The sequence below is a fragment of the Cordyceps javanica genome, chromosome 1 (genome assembly GCF_051103115.1).
Source record: "Cordyceps javanica chromosome 1, complete sequence".
NCBI classification, from domain to species: domain Eukaryota; kingdom Fungi; phylum Ascomycota; class Sordariomycetes; order Hypocreales; family Cordycipitaceae; genus Cordyceps; species Cordyceps javanica.
This window is the reverse complement of record NC_139295.1, coordinates 8,120,073-8,140,023: the sequence shown is the minus strand read 5'-3', so window position 1 is coordinate 8,140,023 and position 19,951 is coordinate 8,120,073. Positions and strand designations below refer to the sequence as shown.

At 52.6% G+C, this 19,951-nt stretch overlaps 6 protein-coding genes across 6 annotated transcripts; 2 read left to right on the top strand and 4 right to left on the bottom strand.

Annotated features, from left to right (window-relative positions):
• Window positions 1-258: 258 nt before the first annotated feature.
• On the bottom strand, window positions 259-1,784 carry V2A60_002482 (fungal specific transcription factor domain-containing protein; the record flags this gene model as incomplete). Its single annotated transcript, XM_083253833.1, has 2 exons — window positions 259-1,713; window positions 1,770-1,784. 2 exons carry the CDS (start codon window positions 1,782-1,784, stop codon window positions 259-261), a joined length of 1,470 nt encoding a protein of 489 aa, XP_083109959.1.
• Window positions 1,785-3,651: 1,867 nt separating this feature from the next.
• V2A60_002481 (uncharacterized protein) lies at window positions 3,652-12,339 on the bottom strand (the record flags this gene model as incomplete). The annotated part of the gene is made up of 11 exons (XM_083253832.1): window positions 3,652-4,228; window positions 4,295-4,387; window positions 5,734-5,986; window positions 6,050-6,212; window positions 7,122-7,309; window positions 7,369-7,648; window positions 7,709-7,788; window positions 10,634-10,958; window positions 11,104-11,539; window positions 11,645-11,777; window positions 11,853-12,339. 11 exons carry the CDS (start codon window positions 12,337-12,339, stop codon window positions 3,652-3,654), a joined length of 3,015 nt encoding a protein of 1,004 aa, XP_083109958.1.
• A 763-nt stretch (window positions 12,340-13,102) lies between these two features.
• Window positions 13,103-14,029, bottom strand: V2A60_002480 (uncharacterized protein; the record flags this gene model as incomplete). The annotated part of the gene is made up of 3 exons (XM_083253831.1): window positions 13,103-13,611; window positions 13,664-13,952; window positions 13,979-14,029. 3 exons carry the CDS (start codon window positions 14,027-14,029, stop codon window positions 13,103-13,105), a joined length of 849 nt encoding a protein of 282 aa, XP_083109957.1.
• Window positions 14,030-15,419: 1,390 nt separating this feature from the next.
• On the top strand, window positions 15,420-16,803 carry V2A60_002479 (uncharacterized protein; the record flags this gene model as incomplete). Its single annotated transcript, XM_083253830.1, has 2 exons — window positions 15,420-15,732; window positions 15,782-16,803. The coding sequence occupies 2 exons, from the start codon at window positions 15,420-15,422 to the stop codon at window positions 16,801-16,803; spliced, it is 1,335 nt and encodes a 444-aa protein (XP_083109956.1).
• A 400-nt stretch (window positions 16,804-17,203) lies between these two features.
• On the top strand, window positions 17,204-18,251 carry V2A60_002478 (isopenicillin N synthase family dioxygenase; the record flags this gene model as incomplete). Its single annotated transcript, XM_083253829.1, has 2 exons — window positions 17,204-17,365; window positions 17,418-18,251. 2 exons carry the CDS (start codon window positions 17,204-17,206, stop codon window positions 18,249-18,251), a joined length of 996 nt encoding a protein of 331 aa, XP_083109955.1.
• Window positions 18,252-18,370: 119 nt separating this feature from the next.
• Window positions 18,371-19,135, bottom strand: V2A60_002477 (HAD-like domain-containing protein; the record flags this gene model as incomplete). The annotated part of the gene is made up of 1 exon (XM_083253828.1): window positions 18,371-19,135. One exon carries the CDS (start codon window positions 19,133-19,135, stop codon window positions 18,371-18,373), a length of 765 nt encoding a protein of 254 aa, XP_083109954.1.
• Window positions 19,136-19,951: the final 816 nt, after the last annotated feature.

The following is a 19,951-nucleotide window of genomic DNA, read 5'->3' as shown; positions in this document are numbered from 1 at the left end:
AAAAAAGGCAACCGCTGCTGCCAAATGTGCTGCAGATGAACTATTCAACAAACACAATTGTGGGTGGACGACTTGATAGCGTGGCAGTGACCCTACAGTAGAGCAGCGAATCAATTGTCCCAATTTCCTGCTAGGAGTCAACACAACATACTAGGATACAAATGTGCTAAAAGATGGCATTTTGCACTAGAGATTGCCAAGAGTGCAATCTCGCTGCGAGCCGTGGATCGCATACTTGGGGGCTATGACATTGAGACTCTAAAATAACTCGTCTAATATGTTTTCCATGTATTCCACTGGCAAGGCTTCTCCCACGGGCCATGGATCAATTCCCGGATCATAGTCCGGCGCTGCTGTGGGTTGCAGAGTGTGATTGCACAGCTCGGGCACTAATTGCGTCATGGTCAGCGCGTTTTCGAGACCAGCGACGCATTCCTCTCCAAGAGGCGCGATAAGCCCGCGGGACGACATCCGCGCCGGCGATTCCTCGACTGCGTGGCCCAGGCCCGCCGCCCGCTGCCACCGCTCCAGAGATGAGGCCGAAACCCCGGACCGATCGCCGCCGCCGCTGGAGCGGGAGCGGTGGAGCTGCTGCTGCTGCTCGCGCACGGCCTCGTCGCACAGTCTTCGTGCCTCGTCCGGCTCGCTGCGGAGTCTCGCATATTCGGACTCTCGGTAATTCCTGGTGAGCTCGTAGATGAAGCCAAAGGGCAGCGGCATCACCGGCTGGTCTCGCAGGCACTCCAGCTCGCCCAGCTTGGAGTCGCCCATGATTTTGTGCAGCGTGACCCAGCCCTGCTCGCTGACCGGCGTCCACTGCCGGCGGAGCATCTCCTTGAACAGGATGGCCGAGCCGTGCCAGCGGGAGTAGGCGACAAAGATCCATTTCCACTTGGCCCAGCGGTCGTCCACGTTGGCCGAGTGATTCTGCTCAATTACTTGAATGGCCGACGTGAGCTGCGCCGTGGACCGGCTCTGCATCGCTTCCGTCATGGTATGCGCGTCTTCCGGCGAATAGAATGAGCAGTGGTCGGTCAGCTTCATCTTGGAGATGATGCATGACGCCATGGTCTCTGCCGCCCAGGCCAGCTCATGACTGGGGTTTGGGTCTACGAATCTTTTACTAAGCATCTCGCGCGTTTCTTGCCACATTTCATCACAGAGCTGATCGAGCGTTTCGAGCGTTCGGCCTGGCTCTTCTGAAGCAAGCCGCCTTATCCTGACCGATGTTTGCAGAGTATGCACGCGAATCAGGAAAAAAGTCATATCCGTCATGCCTTCTCTCGCCTTTGGTAGAACAGACGTGCTCTCACAGATGTCATCGTCGTTGATGTTCAGCGGCAGAGGGGTATCCCACATGTGCTCGGGCAGCATGGGATCTGTTCCCAGGTCCTCGGCTGAGCGGTGGTCCAGAACAACCACACACCAGAATAAACGACGTCGCATCTCCTTTTGAAAGGGAGTCAAGTCGTACATGCCGGCGCCGTCTTTGTGCAGGCGCAGGCATTGGGAAAGGTGCACGATGACTCCGACTAGGCTTCCAGCGCTTCGCGCCTCACCCGTTTTGCGGAGCACCAACACAAAAAACATGACAGCTTGAAGCACAGTCACGTCTACCGTACTTGCAAACTTGGCAGCAATGAGCGCTTGTTCTACCAATATCCGCATCCGACCGAGCAAGGCACTCTTGGTGACGGAAAACTCTTGAATGATCTGAGAAAGCAAATTAGACATGGAGATGGACTGCTCCTGATTGTTTCAAAACTGACTGTTTCTTCAGCCATGGCTGCCGTTGCGACGTAGTATATCGAGAAAAGCAGAGCATGTTCAGCCGTGGTAAGAGTGTGCCTATGCCAGAGTGCCCTTTCCACCAAGTTGGCCATTGTTGGGCAATGCAGCAACCCAACCATGGGCTCAACATTTTCCTTGAACACATGCCAAAATAGCATGATGTGCGTTTCTGGTGGGTGATGGAGAGGGTACCGCATTCCCTGAAACGACTTGACCAGTAGCATGGAGACGTCCGGCTGATTTTGCAACGCCAAGGTTGGACTTGTCAGCGTATTGTATTGAAACTGGGGCTGTATGCCCTTTGAGCGCCGTGATGTAAGCTGCTGCTGCAACTGTAGACGCAAGAATTGTTAGAGACTCATTATGCGGAGCTTTCAGATCAGGACCGACCTCAAAATTGATGCTAGCCCAAAACGACGCCCTGATATGGGGAACAGTGCCATGAGAATCTGCGCGTTGATGCGATGTCAGTCTCTTGACCATCTCACGCCCTGAAGACGAGACCTTGTCGCCTTTGGCGTCTACCAGCTGTGTTTGAAGCGACGAAACCTGTGTCTCAAGACTTCGCAGCCTGTCGGCCAACGCATCATCATGTGCCTCGGCCTCCTCCTGCTCCCCTGGCAGTCTGTTCTTCAGATGAGGTTTGCGCTCCCTCGGCTTTCTTTGAGCCGGGAAACTGCATCGGAGATTGGCCTTGACACAGTGGCAGCATGGCATACGCTTATCGCAACGAATTTTTTTTATGCGGCATGTCGAGCAGCTGAGCGGTTTGCGAGCATAGCTCTGAGGAGACGGCGGCCGAGCATCGACTTCTTCTGGGGCTGCGATGGATTCCATGCTGCTCAGCTCTGGCCTTGATGGGGCGCGACCATCGAGAGGATTGCGAATATGGCGAGTTGTCACAGCTGGCCGTCCGCCAAGAGAGCCAAGAATGATGGGTGCGCGACTGACCAACTGGCCCGCCGCTGGTGTGGGAAAACGCCCAAGCCGGGTGATTGCCGATCCGCGGACAGATGCGGGGATAATAACCCGCCATGGTCGGACTTTGCGGCGTTGCGCGGAACTCGCTTGGCTAGCGTCATCTTGACGTGCTCTTCCATCTTATGGTGCTTGTTTCTTTAACCTTGAAACAAGACTTCTATTCTAATGAAGAAACCACCTACGCGACAACGGGGAAGTCTGTCGAGTATCACAGGCAAGGTGCAGCAGGTCGGGACCAACAACTCGATGTTCAGTATACATACACATGATAGAAGGCCAATAGAAGAAGAATCGGGAAATTTGGGTCGAGACTCGGACGTGAAAAGATATGCTGAAGCTCCACTGGCGCTTCCGTCAGGACAGGGGTTGGGCCAGTGCTCTGTCCAGGGTCAGGGTTAGGGTCGCCTTCTGCCTGTTAACATTAGACCGCATTCATACTAGCCAAGCGACGAGCGCATTGATGAATGCGATTCGTTACGAAATGCGCGCAAAAGTATGGAATTTAGTTTAATTTTAAATCATAACTTTGGGGAGCGTGATTATAGGTAGCATTTAATTCTAACCGTTGTAGTCTGCGGCCGGGAGTATGGTCTTGGTTGGTAGCGTGGAACATGGACACATAATAAATACCCTATTTTTACAAGAATATTCAACCTTACTGGAATCATCTCTGGCAATTAGATGGGAGGTATGGTGTAGGCAGGGGTAAGAGCATGAAGGTTTGATTTACTGGATCTGCTGCACTGCGACTACGGGATGAAGTGTAAAATGAGGACGAGAACTTCCTGGTGTCACACAAAAGGTTTCCTGGCCAAAAAAAGAGGATATATATATATATATATATATCTATTTCCTCATGGCAGCAACGTTTGCGGAATCTCAGCCCTCAACTAAGGAACCGTTACTCCGCCGGCGAAGTACCCGGTCAATCTTGCCTGAACTGAAGCGCAAGATGACATCGGCTGTTTGAAAAGACTCCATACGATGGGAGACCATGATAATTGTACATCCACTGAAAGCGACATCGATAAGCCGCTGCAGCTCCGGCTCTGCGTCCTCGGCCATGCTGCTGGTCACTTCATCCATCAAAACGATACGGTTGCCGGTTTTTCGCTGATGAAGAATGGCACGAGCGAGGAAAATGAGTTGCTTCTGGCCCTTGGAGAATTCGAGCTTGAAATAGTCCGCGTCCAAGCCGCCGTTGGCCCGCGCATGGTTCCAAACGCCGACAGTTTGTAGAGCGCCAATCATCTCATCATCCGATGGCCGTTCTCCGGCAAATGGGTACAGATTAAAGCGCAACGATTCGTTTAGTCGAAGCCCGTCTTGTGGTATGGTGGTAATTTTCGAACGTAAAAGTTCACGTGGAACCCTTCTCGTATCGAGACCGTCAATACTGATGCTACCCGTGTAATCGACCATTCGAAGTAAGGCAGAAATCACAGTTGATTTCCCGCTTTGAGTAATCAAATCAGTTAGGGATTGTGAAAAACAGTGTCAGTTCAAACAAATTGTCACAAACCTTCCTGTGCGTCCCATGAGTCCTATTTTCTGTTTTCCGCGAAGTGTGACGGTCAAGTCTTCAATCGCAGTATGCTCTTTCTCATCTGATGTTCTGCAAGATAAAAATTAGTATCCCAGTCAGTATATAGCAAGTAGGAACGAGATATGACTACTTGTATGTTGCAGTGAGAGCATTGAAGTCAATGGTTCCGGCACTAGGCCAAACAACAGGGAGGGGGTCGCTCGAAACATCGTCCTTTTCTTGGGGCGTATTTATAACGAATTGTTTCACTCGGCGGACAGCACCCAAAGATGTCTCCAAGGAAGTCCAGTATTGAATAAAGGTAGTCGCGGTAGTACTGAAACCAATAAGACTCAACATTGCAAGTCCCACTGCAGCATCTGTAGTCTTTCCAGGAAGCTTAGTTGCTATTGCGATGATTACAACAGTCGCAACAGCTGAGGTAATATCTGTGCTCAGCGTGAGCCATCGTTGGATGCAGTAGAGTAGATATCTGGGCTTCTGAGAGCGATCCAACCGAGCATAGAGCCTACGACGGAAGGCGTCCTCCCAACCAAAGCTGCGAATATGCTGGATACCATCAGTAGCTTCCGTAAACTGTGTGAATAAAGCTGCTGATGATTCTAGTTCAAGTTGTCGCAGTTGTCTGGAGCTTCGAAGGTAGAAGAATTGGATGGAACACAAGACCACAACGATACAAAGAATCATTGGCACCGAGTACGCGGATCCACTGGCTACCAATGCAATCTCCAAAAGGGTGGTAAATACCACTAAGAAAGTATTGAGCAAGCTTGTTACATTCTGTGACGAACATGCAACTTACCAAACAGAAGCTGGTTGATCAGTAACGCCAATCTGCGTGTTATGAGCGAGATGTCTTGTCCAAACCTGATAGATGAAAAGTTAGCACGCCGCACCTTGGACGAGGGAAAAGAGACACAACTACCTATTCAGAAGAACACCCGAGTCGGTATTATTGTGATACTGCGGTGTCGCACTTCGCTCTGTGTTAGCTTCGGTTTCAAGAATGACGTGACGGCTCAGATTCTTACCCCATAGTGGCTCGCAACAGTCTTCCATGCATGTCTTTGGTGATTTTTGTAAATACAAATGTGAAATAGAAGCTGATTCTGGTGAGAGGAATATTCTAGAGGAGGCTGGACAATGGAGAGGACTCACGCGCCGGACGCAACGTTGAAAATGACGCACAAGACAGCGAGAGCAGCGTAAATTCCGAAGTAGCGTTTATTTTCGGGAGACTTTGAGAACCATATCCGTATAAAAAGTACTAGAATCATAATGAGTTATAGATGGAAGAGAAACGGCACGAGTAAAATCACACACCCGGGGCCCATTCTCCAACTGCGGATATCATTGCAAAGGATACCCAGCCAAGCAGAGCAGGAATGCCAGCCGATCTCAAGAAATATGAATACAGAGACAGATCGATTGTCCCGCTATTGCTTTCAGGTTCTTCAATGGATTTTTTTGCCTGGACCTGTGGCGGTTCAGTGTCCTTGTCGCTGCCTGAGATCCGTGATCGATTGCTTCCGAGAGCTTCCTCATTTGACTCGTCTTCGCCGCTGTTGGTGCTATCTGTAGAGACGTCTGCCTCGTTTCCGTTTTGTAGCGTTACACGACCGTCCTTGCTAAACAGGTAAATCTGGTCCGCGAAATCTAGAAGTTCGACTGACGCGCATATGAGCCATCATGCAGCTATTTTCAGACTATACAAGAGTCGTCTGAACTTACGTCTATTTGTGCTCATGACTACGGTGCAATTCCATTGTCGGACGAGCCCCTTCGGACCAAACAATCGTTCGAAAATGGTAGCTGCAGTGTCTGGGTCCACAGAGCTAAATATGTCATCGACAATAATCACGTCTTCCTCAGCGAAGGCAGCACGCGCCAAACTCTGTATTGAGAGAGTCATTTCAGCGCCAATGTGTATTCCACGGAAGCCTTTTGTTTATGATCCAGCGGCTCTTTTGGGGGAAGGGGGTTTAGCTTACCACTCGCTGCCGTTGTCCACCACTTAGATTGCAGCCGCCACTACCAGTTTTCGTCTGGTCGCCCTCTGGCCACTCATTCATATCGCTGTCGAGGCAGCAGGCCCGAGTCACGGATCTATACCGAGCTTCTTCGAATTCAAGAGGGCCAACGATGGCTTGTCGCACTGTGCAATTTGTTATCCAGGTCTCCTGGCCGCAGTACGCAGCAGTGCTAGACCCGACCACTATCTCTCCACTGTTTAGTTCCACCTCGCCCAACAAGACTCTGAGTAGAGTAGATTTTCCGCTACCAATCGGACCCCATATCATAGAGAGAGCTCCCCACGGGATACTCAGCGAAACTGCCTTGAGGGTAGGACCAGTGGTGGGAGACGTGACAGACACGTTCTTAAGATCAAACGCGAATGGCTTCCTTGGCTGAGCAGGCCCTTTAGCTTTGGCGACAGACCGGCTCGCCCGACTTGGCACGTTGCGCTCATCCTGAAGCTCTTTCTTGATCAGGTACTCATAGATCCTGCCAATGGATGAGATTCCCGCCGCCCACGCTGTCACTGATCTGAACAGGGTGATCAGAGGCGAGGTGCAGAGGGAGAGAACTGCGAGTATTGCAAAAACCTCAGCAACCGACATGGGATTATCAGCTCGAGTTCAAAAATAAGCCCCAGAGAAAACGACGGCGGGACTTATTGTGTAATTGATTGCACCTGACACCCTGATTAGCTATATTGCCAAAACGTCTTCTTTGGGTGGGATGGGGGAAGTTTACCGAAACCAAATGTCCATAAAACTGAGTAGCGTTCTCTCATCGCTACCTTGATTTCATTTTCCCGTTTGTGTTCAATATAGGCCGATAGAGATCCGGAAAGCCCCATGCTTTTGATGCTTTTTATCTGTGCGAGGATGTTGGAAGTCGCCGCAACGCGCTTCTGGGCCTCGGCATTCGTCGCTGCTCTCGCTGTAGCAATCATGCTGCCAGTAAATAGAGATCCGATGAAGGTAACTGTCAGAACAAGTTAGCGTTGCTTTTGAATTGGATAGCTAATCCCGAGGTTGACTGACGTATGGTCGGCACAAATATGAGAAATGCTGCTACGCTAACAAATCGGTAGAGAACCCATATGCCCAAGGAAAGCTGAATGGTGCAAGACAATGCCTCATAAGCAAGCGATACAAGTGTCTCGGTGCCGTCGACGTCCACACTCATCAAGGTGACGGCAGCTGCGCCTTGAAGATCTTCTGCTCTTAGTCTTTGCATCTTGTCGTAAATGGCTACAATCAAGATTCCTCGGATAAACGTCACAGCACGATATTCCCAGTGTTCAAAGAGAGTTCGACTTGTCTAGCGCATCGCACTTGTCAATGCAAGCTGCAGTTGAGTCAATCGCCCTTGGCTACTCACAGCGAGGATGAAGCAAATTATGGCGCCAGCGCCAATGAGGCCGTCTGAGGTGCTGCGAGAGATTGATCCACTGCTTACTGCTGAAACAGTACTCAGTAGTAGGAACGGCTGCGCTATGGTTACTCCGACATAGCAAAGGCGTGGTAAGAAGACTTTGGCGAGCTTCCATCTTAGGGTGCGTACGAGGGCGTAAACAAGCGACAGCTTGGATGACTTCGAAACTATTCATATTCCCAATCAGTCTCTAATATTTTGAAAGGTCATTGTTTCGTGTATTCGACGGCTGGAATATTCATCTAACCTTTGGTCCATTGAGAGGAGAAGAGGTCAAAGAGTTTCTCAGATGCAAACTCTTCACCGATATTAGGTAGCGTGTCGATAGTGAAGCTGCTGCGCCACCCGAAAATTAAGATAGGATTAATCCATAAGAAGAAAGACCTGCCCCAGAAACCGGATGCAGCTTCGACTGAGATAGTAGCTTGAAGATACGATGAGCGATAGAGGCTACGCTTTGGGACTTCCTCTAGCAAGATGAGCCAGAGTTTGAGGACCACGACGCAGACTTGCAGGGCTGCAATAACACCAAGCGTCTCTCGAAAAAAGTAGGAGCGTGCCATGGTGATATCGAAGAGCATAGTGATGGAGAAGAAGATACTTAGGAAGGTGGATGGTTGGAGGGAATATAGATGTGAAATGATGATGATGGCTAGTGTGCAGATAGAAGCAACCAGTGACATGGAACAGGCGATTACAGTCTCGCGAGAACGAAAGTAATGAGTGTTGTGCCATAGCGCGATATCGCATGCCTGGATGCCAACGAGTGCAAGACCGCAAGCCACCTTGATCCATAGTAAGAAGCCAGGGCGAACTTGGCGCTCGCTCCGCAAAAGACCGTTGAAGTAGAAGGGGGTAATCAAGATGGCAACACCAGTAGGGACTATCCACAGCATAGAATGCTCGAAGAGGATGGTGAAGTCGAAGTGGCCAGGTAGCTGCGGCCCGAAAAGGGCATCTAGCTGAGCCAACGACGCCATCACGAACTGGTGGTTTATTCACAAATCGAGAACAGCAATAAAGCGGACAGAGGAAATGAAGATCTTGGGTAGAGTGCGTGAAAAGGAGCCCCCCGGGGCAAATGGTGACTATTTTATTAGGGGAAGCAAGATGCATACGTCTTATAATCGACGCGATGCAGCCATGTCCAAACCTCCAGCCAACGCCGAATCTGCTGATGGGTGATTAGTATTATAAGTGGCTGCAGCACCAGTATAGACACGGTCCATTGCCTACCGGAGAGATTGCCTTACGACTGCACAACGGCGTACCAGTTGATGGGCAAAATGTCCTGTACAGGCAGGAGCTTTTTGCAAGGACTTGGAACTTTTGTAATTATCGCACCTCCCTGGCCACGGCGGAAGCAGGTAGAGCTGCAAGCGGGTGTACAATATGCAACAGTTGGTTCGTAATTAATTTCCCACCCAATGGTAGCCACCTAATGAGGTGTCTTATGCAGCCGCGGCGCTACCAATATTCTTGCAGTCTGAATTACGGGCGGGAAAGCTGTCAAGGCCCAAGCAGCACAATTCCTGCCGTGTATTCATCAATTGACGCTGCACCAAGAAATGAAAATTGTATGTTAGGCACTATAACTTGCACCCTTCCAACTGTGAAAGATGGGCATGATGCAGCTCGTCGGAGAGTCAGCGACCCCGATCATGACAGAGCATCTTCGAAGTAGATGCTCTCGCGCCGGTTCGATATGGCGGGGATGCCGCGAGGGATGCATTTGTGGCGCGATTCTGCAAACGTTCCTCCAGAAGGATCATGTTTCTTCCTGCATAGGCAGCAGGCGTCGCGCCACCAACATTTCACGGCAGCGAACACAGTCTGGTAACTAGTTGGTACCGAGACGATGAGTATTTTTCTAATGAGGACCAGAGAGGGTTCTAGCCCAGAACTCAGCTCCTATCTCACCAAGGTCTTGATGCTACTTGAATCGACTAATGACCGCCTCGCTCAAGCTGGAGCGCCGACGGGCGATTTCACGATGGCATTGTGGCCACATCAGTGACTTTGAGAAGCGATGACGGGTTGGAGTTGATTCCATGTGCTTTGACGCCGCACTAATAAGTGATTGACATCTAGCAGCCTTGGCTGTGGGTGGGTCGGAGCAGGAGAAGACAGCCACACCAGACTTGGGTGTTGCTGTCATATAACTATATAAGGTAGCAAGGTCGCTCAGCAGCTCCTGCGGACATTAACACGACGTACTTGAATCAGTCGTGCCCTTCCCAAATTTTAGCCATATTCGACAAGTCTTCAACATGAGAGTTATTTCTGTATCCCTTGTGGGTGTGTTGCTGACCTGCTGCGGCGTCTTGAGCCTACCGTGTAAGTAGTCAGCGCATTGACAGGTTCATTGTCACACTTCTAACTGCTCTGTGATCGGTAGTCGAGGAGCTGCTGAAGATAGGACCCGGCCATGGTGAAAGACGGACAGTGGAACTTGGACCTCTGGAGACGGTTGTCGCAGAATGAAGAGGTGCTTACACACCTGCCAGACTCACCGCCGCGGTGTCCAAATAGAGACTCCTCCCGTCTTGGTTCAATAAAACTCAGCCAACGTTTAGCCTCGGCTGCTCAATCTGAATAATTGCCCCATTCCATTTGATTCTCAAGCAATGCGGTTACTTCAGTCTGCATGTGTACCCTGCAAGCATCCATAGCATATATTGCCACAGGCAGCATGTTACTATACTACCGCTACGTTTGCCGCACGCCGGCTAATGGGCAAAAACATTATTATGGTTGTGGCCACAGACAACATGGCTGCCAAGGCAAAATACGGAGTGCCCATCCAGAATCCTTTCAGATCCATCCCCAACTTGAACATTTCTGCTATAAGTGGGCCAGCAATCATCTCACCGACGGTGAAGGACATATTAAGCACTGTCATGAGCAGCGCCATGTGCGTCTCGTCAATCAGCTCTGTCGCGACACTGCGCAATAATGCCTGCAGCCCGTAGCCACACTCGTGAAAGATCATGGCGCCAATAAAGAGCTCCATCGTTGGAGCCGCTCCCATTGCGACGAGGCCGACAACGCATATGACAGCACTGATGCGGAGGATCCAGGTGTCCTTTACAATGGGTGGCTTGCCGAGCTTCAACAGGAGCTGACTCACCGCGGGCAGGACAAAGGCCGTGAGAACCATGCTTGTCATGCTCTTGATTGAGAGGAGTAAACCAGCCTGAGTGATTGCCAATGAAAGAAGAACAATTAGTCATCTAGCAGCGTAAACAGCAAGGCAAATAGCATTTTCAGTATTAGAGGGGAAAAGAAGGCAAACAGTAGGAACGATGGGGAAGTGAGCTGGAAGAGCGTTCATTTCGTACCTCTGCAAAAGAGCATCCAAATCTAGTCGTCACGTACTGCAGAAGCAGTATGAAGACGCTTTTGCCCACCGTAATGAATATCGTGCTCACTATCAGCATTCCAACGATGGGGTTCCCAACAAATAGTGTGCGGTTAATCGAGCACACAGAGTCTCTTGTGGCGCGCATCGCAGACTTGACGCGCCAATGCGACTCGGTTTCGTCGAGCTTGCGACTCGTCTCGGCATGCTGACGGGCTGCTTGCGCGCGGTCCAAAACGGCAGCGGACCTGCTCTCAGGGAGGAACACGGCAATGGGAATTGTCAGAGATAGTACCGCGGTGCCAGCCCAAAGGGCAAACATGGAACCACGCCAATTCATCAAGAGGTACGTCAGTGGACCAGAGATGAGGGCGCAGGCGGTCAAAAGCGTCGACACGTGCAAAAAGGCGATGGATCTGCGACTACGGTCAGTGCTTTGCACTTTTTCAGGAGCATAAGCTATGCGGCAGGTACGGTGCCAAAGAGACGGAATGGTCCAGAACAAGATGGATAGTGTATACCTTTGAGTTTGTAGTGTCGCGTCTGCGAGAACAGTATAGGAAATGGCCCGCGCCGTCGATAGACCGCCACCGATGAACCTGAAGATGGGCATGAGCCATCTCAGACGAAGGGAAAACGTGTCGGGATAGAGGCCTACAAGAACACTGACGTGTAAGCAAAGCCCCGGAAGAGATTCTCGTCGAGGCATGCAAGGAGGGTGGTACTAACAGATGATGTTGACACCGAGTATGGATAGAACAACGCCGATCAGAGCCAGCAGCATGATGGGCTGGCGGCCGTACTTATCAGCAAGCATGCCAAAGGGAACGCTGAACAAGATGCTGGGGATAAGGGCAAAGGTGAGCTCCCAGCCGTTGATGAGGGCCAGCTCCGACTGGACAGGGCTCTCTTTACAGCGCGGGTCTCTGGTCGGGTCGAGGACGTCATCAAAAACACGTCGGCAGATAATGGCCTCGGAAATCTCCATGAGAGGAGCGTTGATCATTTCGACAGCAAGAAGAGATAGGAAAGATATGGCCATGTACGGAACGAGGATAGCTAGTCGCTGGGTGATGGTTCGAGTGTCCTCCTCGTCAGGCAGTGTGGGTGGTGCTGGCGCGCGTTGACGCTCCTCAACGTCCTCGATTCCCTCCCACTGCCTCCTGTCTGAGAGCAGGGGATCGCTCTCATGATGCAAGGCATCGATACGGGTCATGGCAGAAATGACAATGGCGTCCGTCCGGCCACCCACCGTCGTTCAATGACTTATTAGTGTACCTCGGCGTGACGATGGCGGTTTCGTGTCGTATACTGCAAATATCTCGCCTTTGGTTAGGGACTTGGACACTTCCTATCGTCAGATCCTCGTGGACAGACGCTCCCTTCAATCTGACTTGGCAACATCGAGAAAATGCGTTGAAGGGGCCACGGCTTGATATATTGGCAGCTTGCAGAAAAGTTTAGCCGCCGCTGCATGGAGTGGGGGGACAAAAGTCCCATATATGGTAAACGTTGTGCATCTCGCCATATATGGCATTCGATATAATTCAGCTGAAGTAGTCAATGTGACTGGAAAAAAATCCATGTCAGCTTTCGGCCGGGGGGCGCTTCCGGAAGAGGAGGCTGGGTGCCAAGTCGGCTCAGCCCGACCCAGTCTTATGCGAGGGAAGAAATGATCACAAGCCAGCATCAAAAGATCGGTTCAGAAAGAGTGTTTGCCAGCAACGCACATAGTAAGACTACAAGGATTTAACCACGAAGAGCTTAAGGCCGCCAAAACGAGGCAGGCCGGTCAACAGCGGTAAGGGACAGGATTACGGAGCCACACCAAGTGAATCGAGCCCTCGTACTCTGCAACGTACTACCGCCCAGCTGCGGCAACTTTCACGCCCATCTGTCTCGCATGCTGAGCCATCAGGGCGTCAGCGATAGTCAGATCAGCCATAGCTTCAACGATTCGAACCGTGCGAGGAGCACCATTAGGGTCGTGGCGACCCTTGGCGGCCAAGACACCCTCGCCCGAAGCGTCGTAGCGAGCAGTAGTCTGGTATTGGGAGATTGTAGCGGGGGGCTCGAATGCGACACGGAAAGGGCATGCTGATGGAGATGCCGCCCTGGATACCGCCAGAATTGTTCGTCTTGGTCTGCAGACGGGAAGGGGGAATTCCAGCGCCAGCGCTCGGCGTCGCATCGTCAGCGGCGGCGGCAGATACGAAGGGATCGTTGTGGCGCGACCCGCGCATCTCGGCGCCACGGAAGCCAGATCCAATCCTACAACCCTTTGTAGCAGGGATAGATGTGATCGCGTGGGTTAGGAGAGCCTCTAGCTTATCAAAGCACGGCTCGCCAAGGCCAGAGGGGCACCCGCGAATAATACAGGTGACGGTACCACCAGTAGAGTCGTGCTGATCGCGGAGCTCGGCAATCTTGTCCTCCATACGCTTCACGGCCGTGGTATCAGGGCAGCGCACGGGAAGAAACTCGTCAACTTTCTCGCGGGGTCAGGGTGTCGACGAGCTCGAAGAACTTGGGGTTGCTACTAAGGGAGTCGATGTCGTCGCCGTCGAGCGCAGGCCTGTCCTCAAAGAGCTTGATGTTGCCAACCGATGAAACAAAAGCAACAATCTTGATGCCGTAGGCCTCACGCAGCCATTTCTCGGCAACAGCGCCAGCGGCGACGCGGGCAATAGTCTCACGGGCTCTGGGGCTGCTTCGGCCACCACCAGAAGAGGCCTTGATACCATACTTCTCAAGGTAGGTCCAGTCGGCATGGGAGGGGCGCCGGTAGAGGTCGATAGTCTCGGAGTCGTAGTCGTTGGGCCGCTGGTCCTCGTTGGGCACGGTCAGGAGTATACCGAGTAGGTGTGCTCAATCTGCACGTGGAGTATTAACATCACGGCAAACATTGTGGCTTCTTGCAGGATTGTTGCATGTGCGCCCAAACTCGCATCCAGATTCTATTGTCACACGGTCCTTCTCGTCGCGCGGGGTGCTGATAGCTGACCGGCCCGGTCGCCGGCGGTTGAGCTGCGGCTGTATATCAGACTCGACGAGGAATAGACCTGGCGGGCAGTTCTCGATGATACAGGAGACGGGTCTTGCCGTCCGTCAGTGACGCTCCTCGAAAAGGACTCCCTCCTCATGATCTCACCCTGAATCGAAAATACTCTCAGTCCGAAGAGACGACTTAATCGACGGGCGGCTATCCTTGATCTTTTAAGACATAGCAGAATCTGACGCAGAGATGGCCAGATTTCCATCGTGCATGGGTAATAATAGGATTCACTCTACGGATTGGACTAGACGCTGTACAGCTGGTTCAATATCCTGCATCTGGACAATTGCTCTCTACGCTGATAGTCAAGCCTGATCGAGGACTCAGCAAGATACACCGAGGGGGAAAAAAGGCACCTGTTACAATAAAAACAGTCTCAAAATAAACCCAGTCGAAGAGTAGCTGTAACGCGGCATTTTCCAAGCGACGAAACAAGTCAGATCCCAACGTTCTCGAACCCAGTTCTCGAATCTAGTTTACGACACGGCAGCCCTCGACATTACAGGACGAACGCACCTCCCCGGACTTGACATGATTTGTCGATTCTTCATGCCGTCAGGTTCCTAGCTCGGCTGCCACGGCATTTGAGACGAGGCGCTAGGCAAGAAGATGACGGCGCGGATCCTCCACAACACCCCAACCCGGCTTTTGGTGAAGCTGACCAGAGCACCAGCTAGTAGACTTTTGGAAGGCGAAAGGGATCCCTGTGCCTTTTGGGGCATGAGGCACGCGACCTTGATATCTTGTGGCAAGATGTTGGAGAGATTTTCCCTTCCTTGTTTTATGGCCTCAGGCGCAGCGGCATCCCAATGGTCATGGTGCTGCAATAAATGCTGATCCGTGAGCCGTCTCGCTGCTATTACAGGTCCGACCTGCTGGCAAGGCAAAACACACCACTCAGACAGCATTGGAGCAGCACGTTGCGATGGCTCGGTCTGCGCGGGAGGTTAGGCAGGTTTTTTTGCTGCCGTCTCCTCCCTCAACATTGTGCGCAAGAAAAACACGTGCGGTGTGTGCAGCGTATTCCACCTTCCAACTCAGTTTTAGTCGACTCCGCTCCGAGGGTGGTGATGGAACACTGGCGACGGGATGTTGGCTAATGAGCCGTGTCTGATTGGCGCGCCGTCGTCTGGCCTGCAAGAACTTATCAGGTGGAAAGACACTAATGCAAAAAAAAGATGTCAGGGAAATGTCAATCGAGTCCCTCGTGCTGCTAGATTTGTACGGTGTTGACGTTTCGAATGTCCACACTAGCCCATGTTCTGCACATCATCCCCAGACTCGGCATTACCGAGCCCGAAGTTGGTCTTGAAGCATATATACCATGCCCACCGCTGTGTCGTGCCGGGAAGATCCTGCATCAAAGCGAATCTGAGCCGGTTGGGCAAAAAGTCTCTGGAAACCCCGAGACCATGTTGTTCGCAAAGATTTTAGCCCTCGCTGGTCTCAGCGCTGCTGCCACTGTCAAGACCAGCAATGTCAAGGGCAAAGCCTTTGATCGCTTCGTCGTCATTTACTTTGAGAATCAGAACTATGAAAAGGCCATCGGCGACCGTAAGTGGCTATGAGCGCCGTGGTCAAATGTGGTGCTAACAATCCATAGCCAACTTCAAGTGGCTGACCAAGAAGGGTATTACCCTGTCCAACTATTTTGCTGCCACTCATCCATCCCAACCCAACTACATGGCCAGTATAGCCGGTGACTATTTTGGTCTGAATGACGACCGTGTGATCGACTCTCCTGCCGAAGTCGCCACCGTCATCGACCTTTTGGAATCCAAAGACATCTCCTGGGCCCATTACCAGGAAGACATGCCGTACACTGGCTTCGAAGGCGGTTCGTATAAGAACAGGAATGGCCGCAACGACTATGTCCGCAAGCACAACCCCGCCATCATGCATAAGAGCGTGACCGACTCTGCCGAGAGGCTGGGCCGCGTGAAGAACATGTCTCACATCGATACCTCACGCTCTGAATTTCACAAAGATCTCAAGAACAACGCCCTTCCTCAGTGGATGTTCATCACCCCCAACATGACCTCCGACGGCCATGACTCTAGCGTCACGACCGCTGGACAATGGTGTCGTTTCTTCCTCGAGCCTCTCTTGACGGACCGCAATTTCATGCAAAACACCCTAGTGCTCGTAACCTGGGACGAGTCGGAGACGTACTCACGCAGAAACAACATTCTCGGCATCCTTGTCGGGGATGCCGTCCCGCAGCAGCTAGTAGGCACCACCGACGGCAGCTTCTACAACCACTACTCTGAAATCTCAACGGTGTCGGCCAACTGGGACCTGCCCACCCTGGGCCGCTGGGACGTCGGCGCTAATGTGTACAAGATGGTCGCCGACCAGACGGGTGACAAGATCCGCAGGTGGGATAGCGACAGCGAGTTCAAGAGCTACTACTGGAACCACTACTACGACGGCTACCTCAACTCCAAGTTGGGCGACGTGCCCATCCCGAAGCCGAACCTTGACCTGGACCAGAACACGTTCAACGGACGTCGCATCCTGCAATCCGTCAAGGATACCTGGGCCGGCAGCGATGCGCCGACCTACTACACGGACTCGCTCAAAGTCTCGGACTCGCAGCATCCTCCCCGGGGTTATGAACCGTGAACCGGGGGGGCGAACGATCTGGATATAGCAGGATCAGTCAAGGCTACATTTGGTTGGGTAAAAATGTCCGATGCACCGTGCTTCTTTAGGCTATAATAGTCCGCCGCCAGCTCACATGCCTGAGACATGTGTGCTCATGTCATTGGATGCCAGCTTCAGCTAGAAGCACAGAGGCAAAGAAAGTGCGGAGTCTTTCCTGCCACCATCGGCTGTGGAACTGTCGGCGTACTTTTCTCCCGATGATCTACAACAAGGCTACAGAGGTCATGATGTACATGTTTGACAATCAAGTTCTTCTTCAATAGACGCTGTAGTTCTTTCCACCACATTTTGTGTTATTAATACTGTCCCTTTTCATCCTTCATTCGTCTTCTTCTTTTTCTTTTTCATCTCACTGATGATGGAAAATTCGTCTCAGAACGCTGTCCCCATTGTTGACCTCGCTGCGTCAACCCTGGCAGAGCAAGCCACCGAACTATGCAAGGCGTTTCGCGAGGTGGGCTTTGCATACATCAAAAACCATGGTATTCCGGAGGCAAAGATCGAGGAAGCATTCTCTTGGGTGCGAAAACTCTGTGTCGAAGGAGCATGGCCAGCTTGCTGACTCCTCTTAGAGCCGCAGATTCTTTGACCTCCCCCAGGCCGAGAAAGACAAGGCACCGCATCCAGCCGAGGCATGGCACCACCGTGGCTACTCCAGCATCGGTCGCGAAAAGGTCTCCCAAAACGTCTTTGACGAGGTCGGTATCGCGCAGCACCGCAAGGTCCCAGACCAGAAAGAATCATTCGAGCTCGGCCGAGAGGACGACGACGTGATGAGCAACATCTGGCCGCCCGCCGCCGTGCTGCCCGGCTTCCGCGAGTTCTTCGTCGACTTTTACAGCATCTGCAACGAGATCGAGGCGAGACTGCTGGCCGCCGCGGCCGTCGGGCTGGGCCTCCCGGCGGACTACTTTGAGGCGTGCCACCGCGGCCGCAACAACCAGCTGCGGCTGCTGCACTACCCGCCCTTTGCCGCGGAGCTGCTCGAGCGCGGGCTGGCCGACTGCGTGGGCGCGCACAGCGACTTTGGCACCATGACGCTCCTCTTCCAGGACGCCGTCGGCGGGCTCGAAATGGAGGAGCGACAGGGCAGCGGCCGCTTCCGACCCGTGCCGCACGTCCCCGGGACCATTGTCGTCAACATTGGCGACATGCTGATGCGCTGGACCAACGACCAGCTGCGGTCGACGATTCACCGAGTGCGGACGCCGGCCGAGGTGGAGACTGATCCGGCTACCGGCGTGCGAATGACCAAGAGGCGGTACTCGATGCCCTTCTTTATCTGCGCGGACCCGGCGACGGTGGTGGACTGCGTGCCGACGTGTCATGGGCCAGACAGGCCGAAACAGTACGAGCCGATGACGGCGGAGGCATATTTCACCATGAGAATGAATGCTTTGTATTAGACAATAGCAAAGATTAAAGTGAGACAATAACATTGCCTGAAAAAAAAAGCAAAAAACCTGAACGCGCATGGACGCGTCGTTCTCATGACAAATTTTATAGTCTCATTACACCATCGCCCTTAGCTCTGCTCCGCCGCCACAGCATCCGCCATGTCGCCAAGCGTGTCGAACTTCCAATCGTAAACCTGCCTATCCCTATTTCCCATGACCGAGCCCGGCCTCACGATCCAGCAGCTCTTGATGCCCGCCTTTTCCGCCGGGTGGTGGTCGTGGAACTGGCTCTGCGCCCTCTGCAGGATCCTGTCCTTGGGGCAGCCCAGCTCCCTGGCCACCGCCTCCGTCATGTGCGCAAAGTTGCGGCCCGCCGGCTTGAAGCTGCCGACGTCCTCGGCCGTGATGACGAGGTCGAACGGCACGCCCTGCAGCGGGCCCGCGTTGGTCGCGGCAAAGGCCTCGCGGTCCGTGTTGGACAGCACGACGAGCTTGTAGCCCCCCGCTGCGCCCGCACCCGCGCCCGCGCCCGCGCCCGCACCCGCGAGCCGGCGCAGCGCCGCGACGCTGTCCGGGAACGCCGGCCACTGCCCGATCGAGGCGCCAAAGGCGGCGCTCTCGGCGGCGGTCGGCGGCGCGGCGCGCAGCCCGAAGCGCTCGGCGATGCGTGGGTGGATGGTGGCGAGGATGTCTCGCTGGCGCGCCGTCGGGGTGAGCCTCTGCTGCTCGGCTTCCAGCTCGTGGAGGACGGCCAGGAGCTCGGCGCGCGGAGGCACGGCCTGGCCAGCCTTGGTGAAGAGAGGCTCGAGAGCGGCGGTGATGCCGGCCTCCCAATCTATGAGGGTTCCGTAGACGTCGAAGCAGAGCACGCTAAAGTCGGTAATTCTTGCCATTGTAGAAGTGGTGATACAATTCGTGGTTTTTCTGATTGTTTCCGCAATGAAAGTTTCCTAGATGCTTTATACGTGACCAGCGCGCCCTACTGGTTGTCAATCTGCGGGGTCCATGTAAGATGCGCCTTGCGGCCTCGATGCTTGTTACCTATTGGGTAGTTTCATTATCTCACAAGTAATAAGGCTTTCAAAGACTTCAGTTCGATGACGAATCAATTTTACGTGTGCTTGAGCAGTGTTGCGGCCGAATTCCGCAGGTGCCAACTCCAAACTCACCAAGGCCCAATGTAGAATAGGATTTACAGAAGCAAAATAGGGCAATCTTCGACACTGGAAACCGGATAGTTGCTCTCTATACATGCCTTTTGGGAGTTTCTTTTTGTTTTTCATTTCGCTGCTTCATTTTTAGTTTTCCCTCCAATGACGAGTCGCGCAAAGGAAAAGAGCGGCGCGCACAGGCTTCTACACTCTGCCACCCTATACCTCTGCCTGCGTGTCACGATACAAGACTTAGGAAACCTGGCTTGGATGGCAGGAACAGGATGAACCAGAACTCTCTATAACGTTTTATACACTCTACTATCTCCACGATAATCACAAAGCTGGCACTGTACCTATTGTGTAGAAAGTCGTCTTCACCTCATCACCCTATGGTGGGGTGATGACGGATTTCCCACACAACTAAATACCACATACAACTCCTCCAGATTTTGCAGCTCAGCTAGCACGAAACCAATAATATTGTGCTTACTATGGCTCAATTACGATTGAACAGCATTGTGTTTGGCCCCAATGCAGTGTTGACTGCCCTTAAAC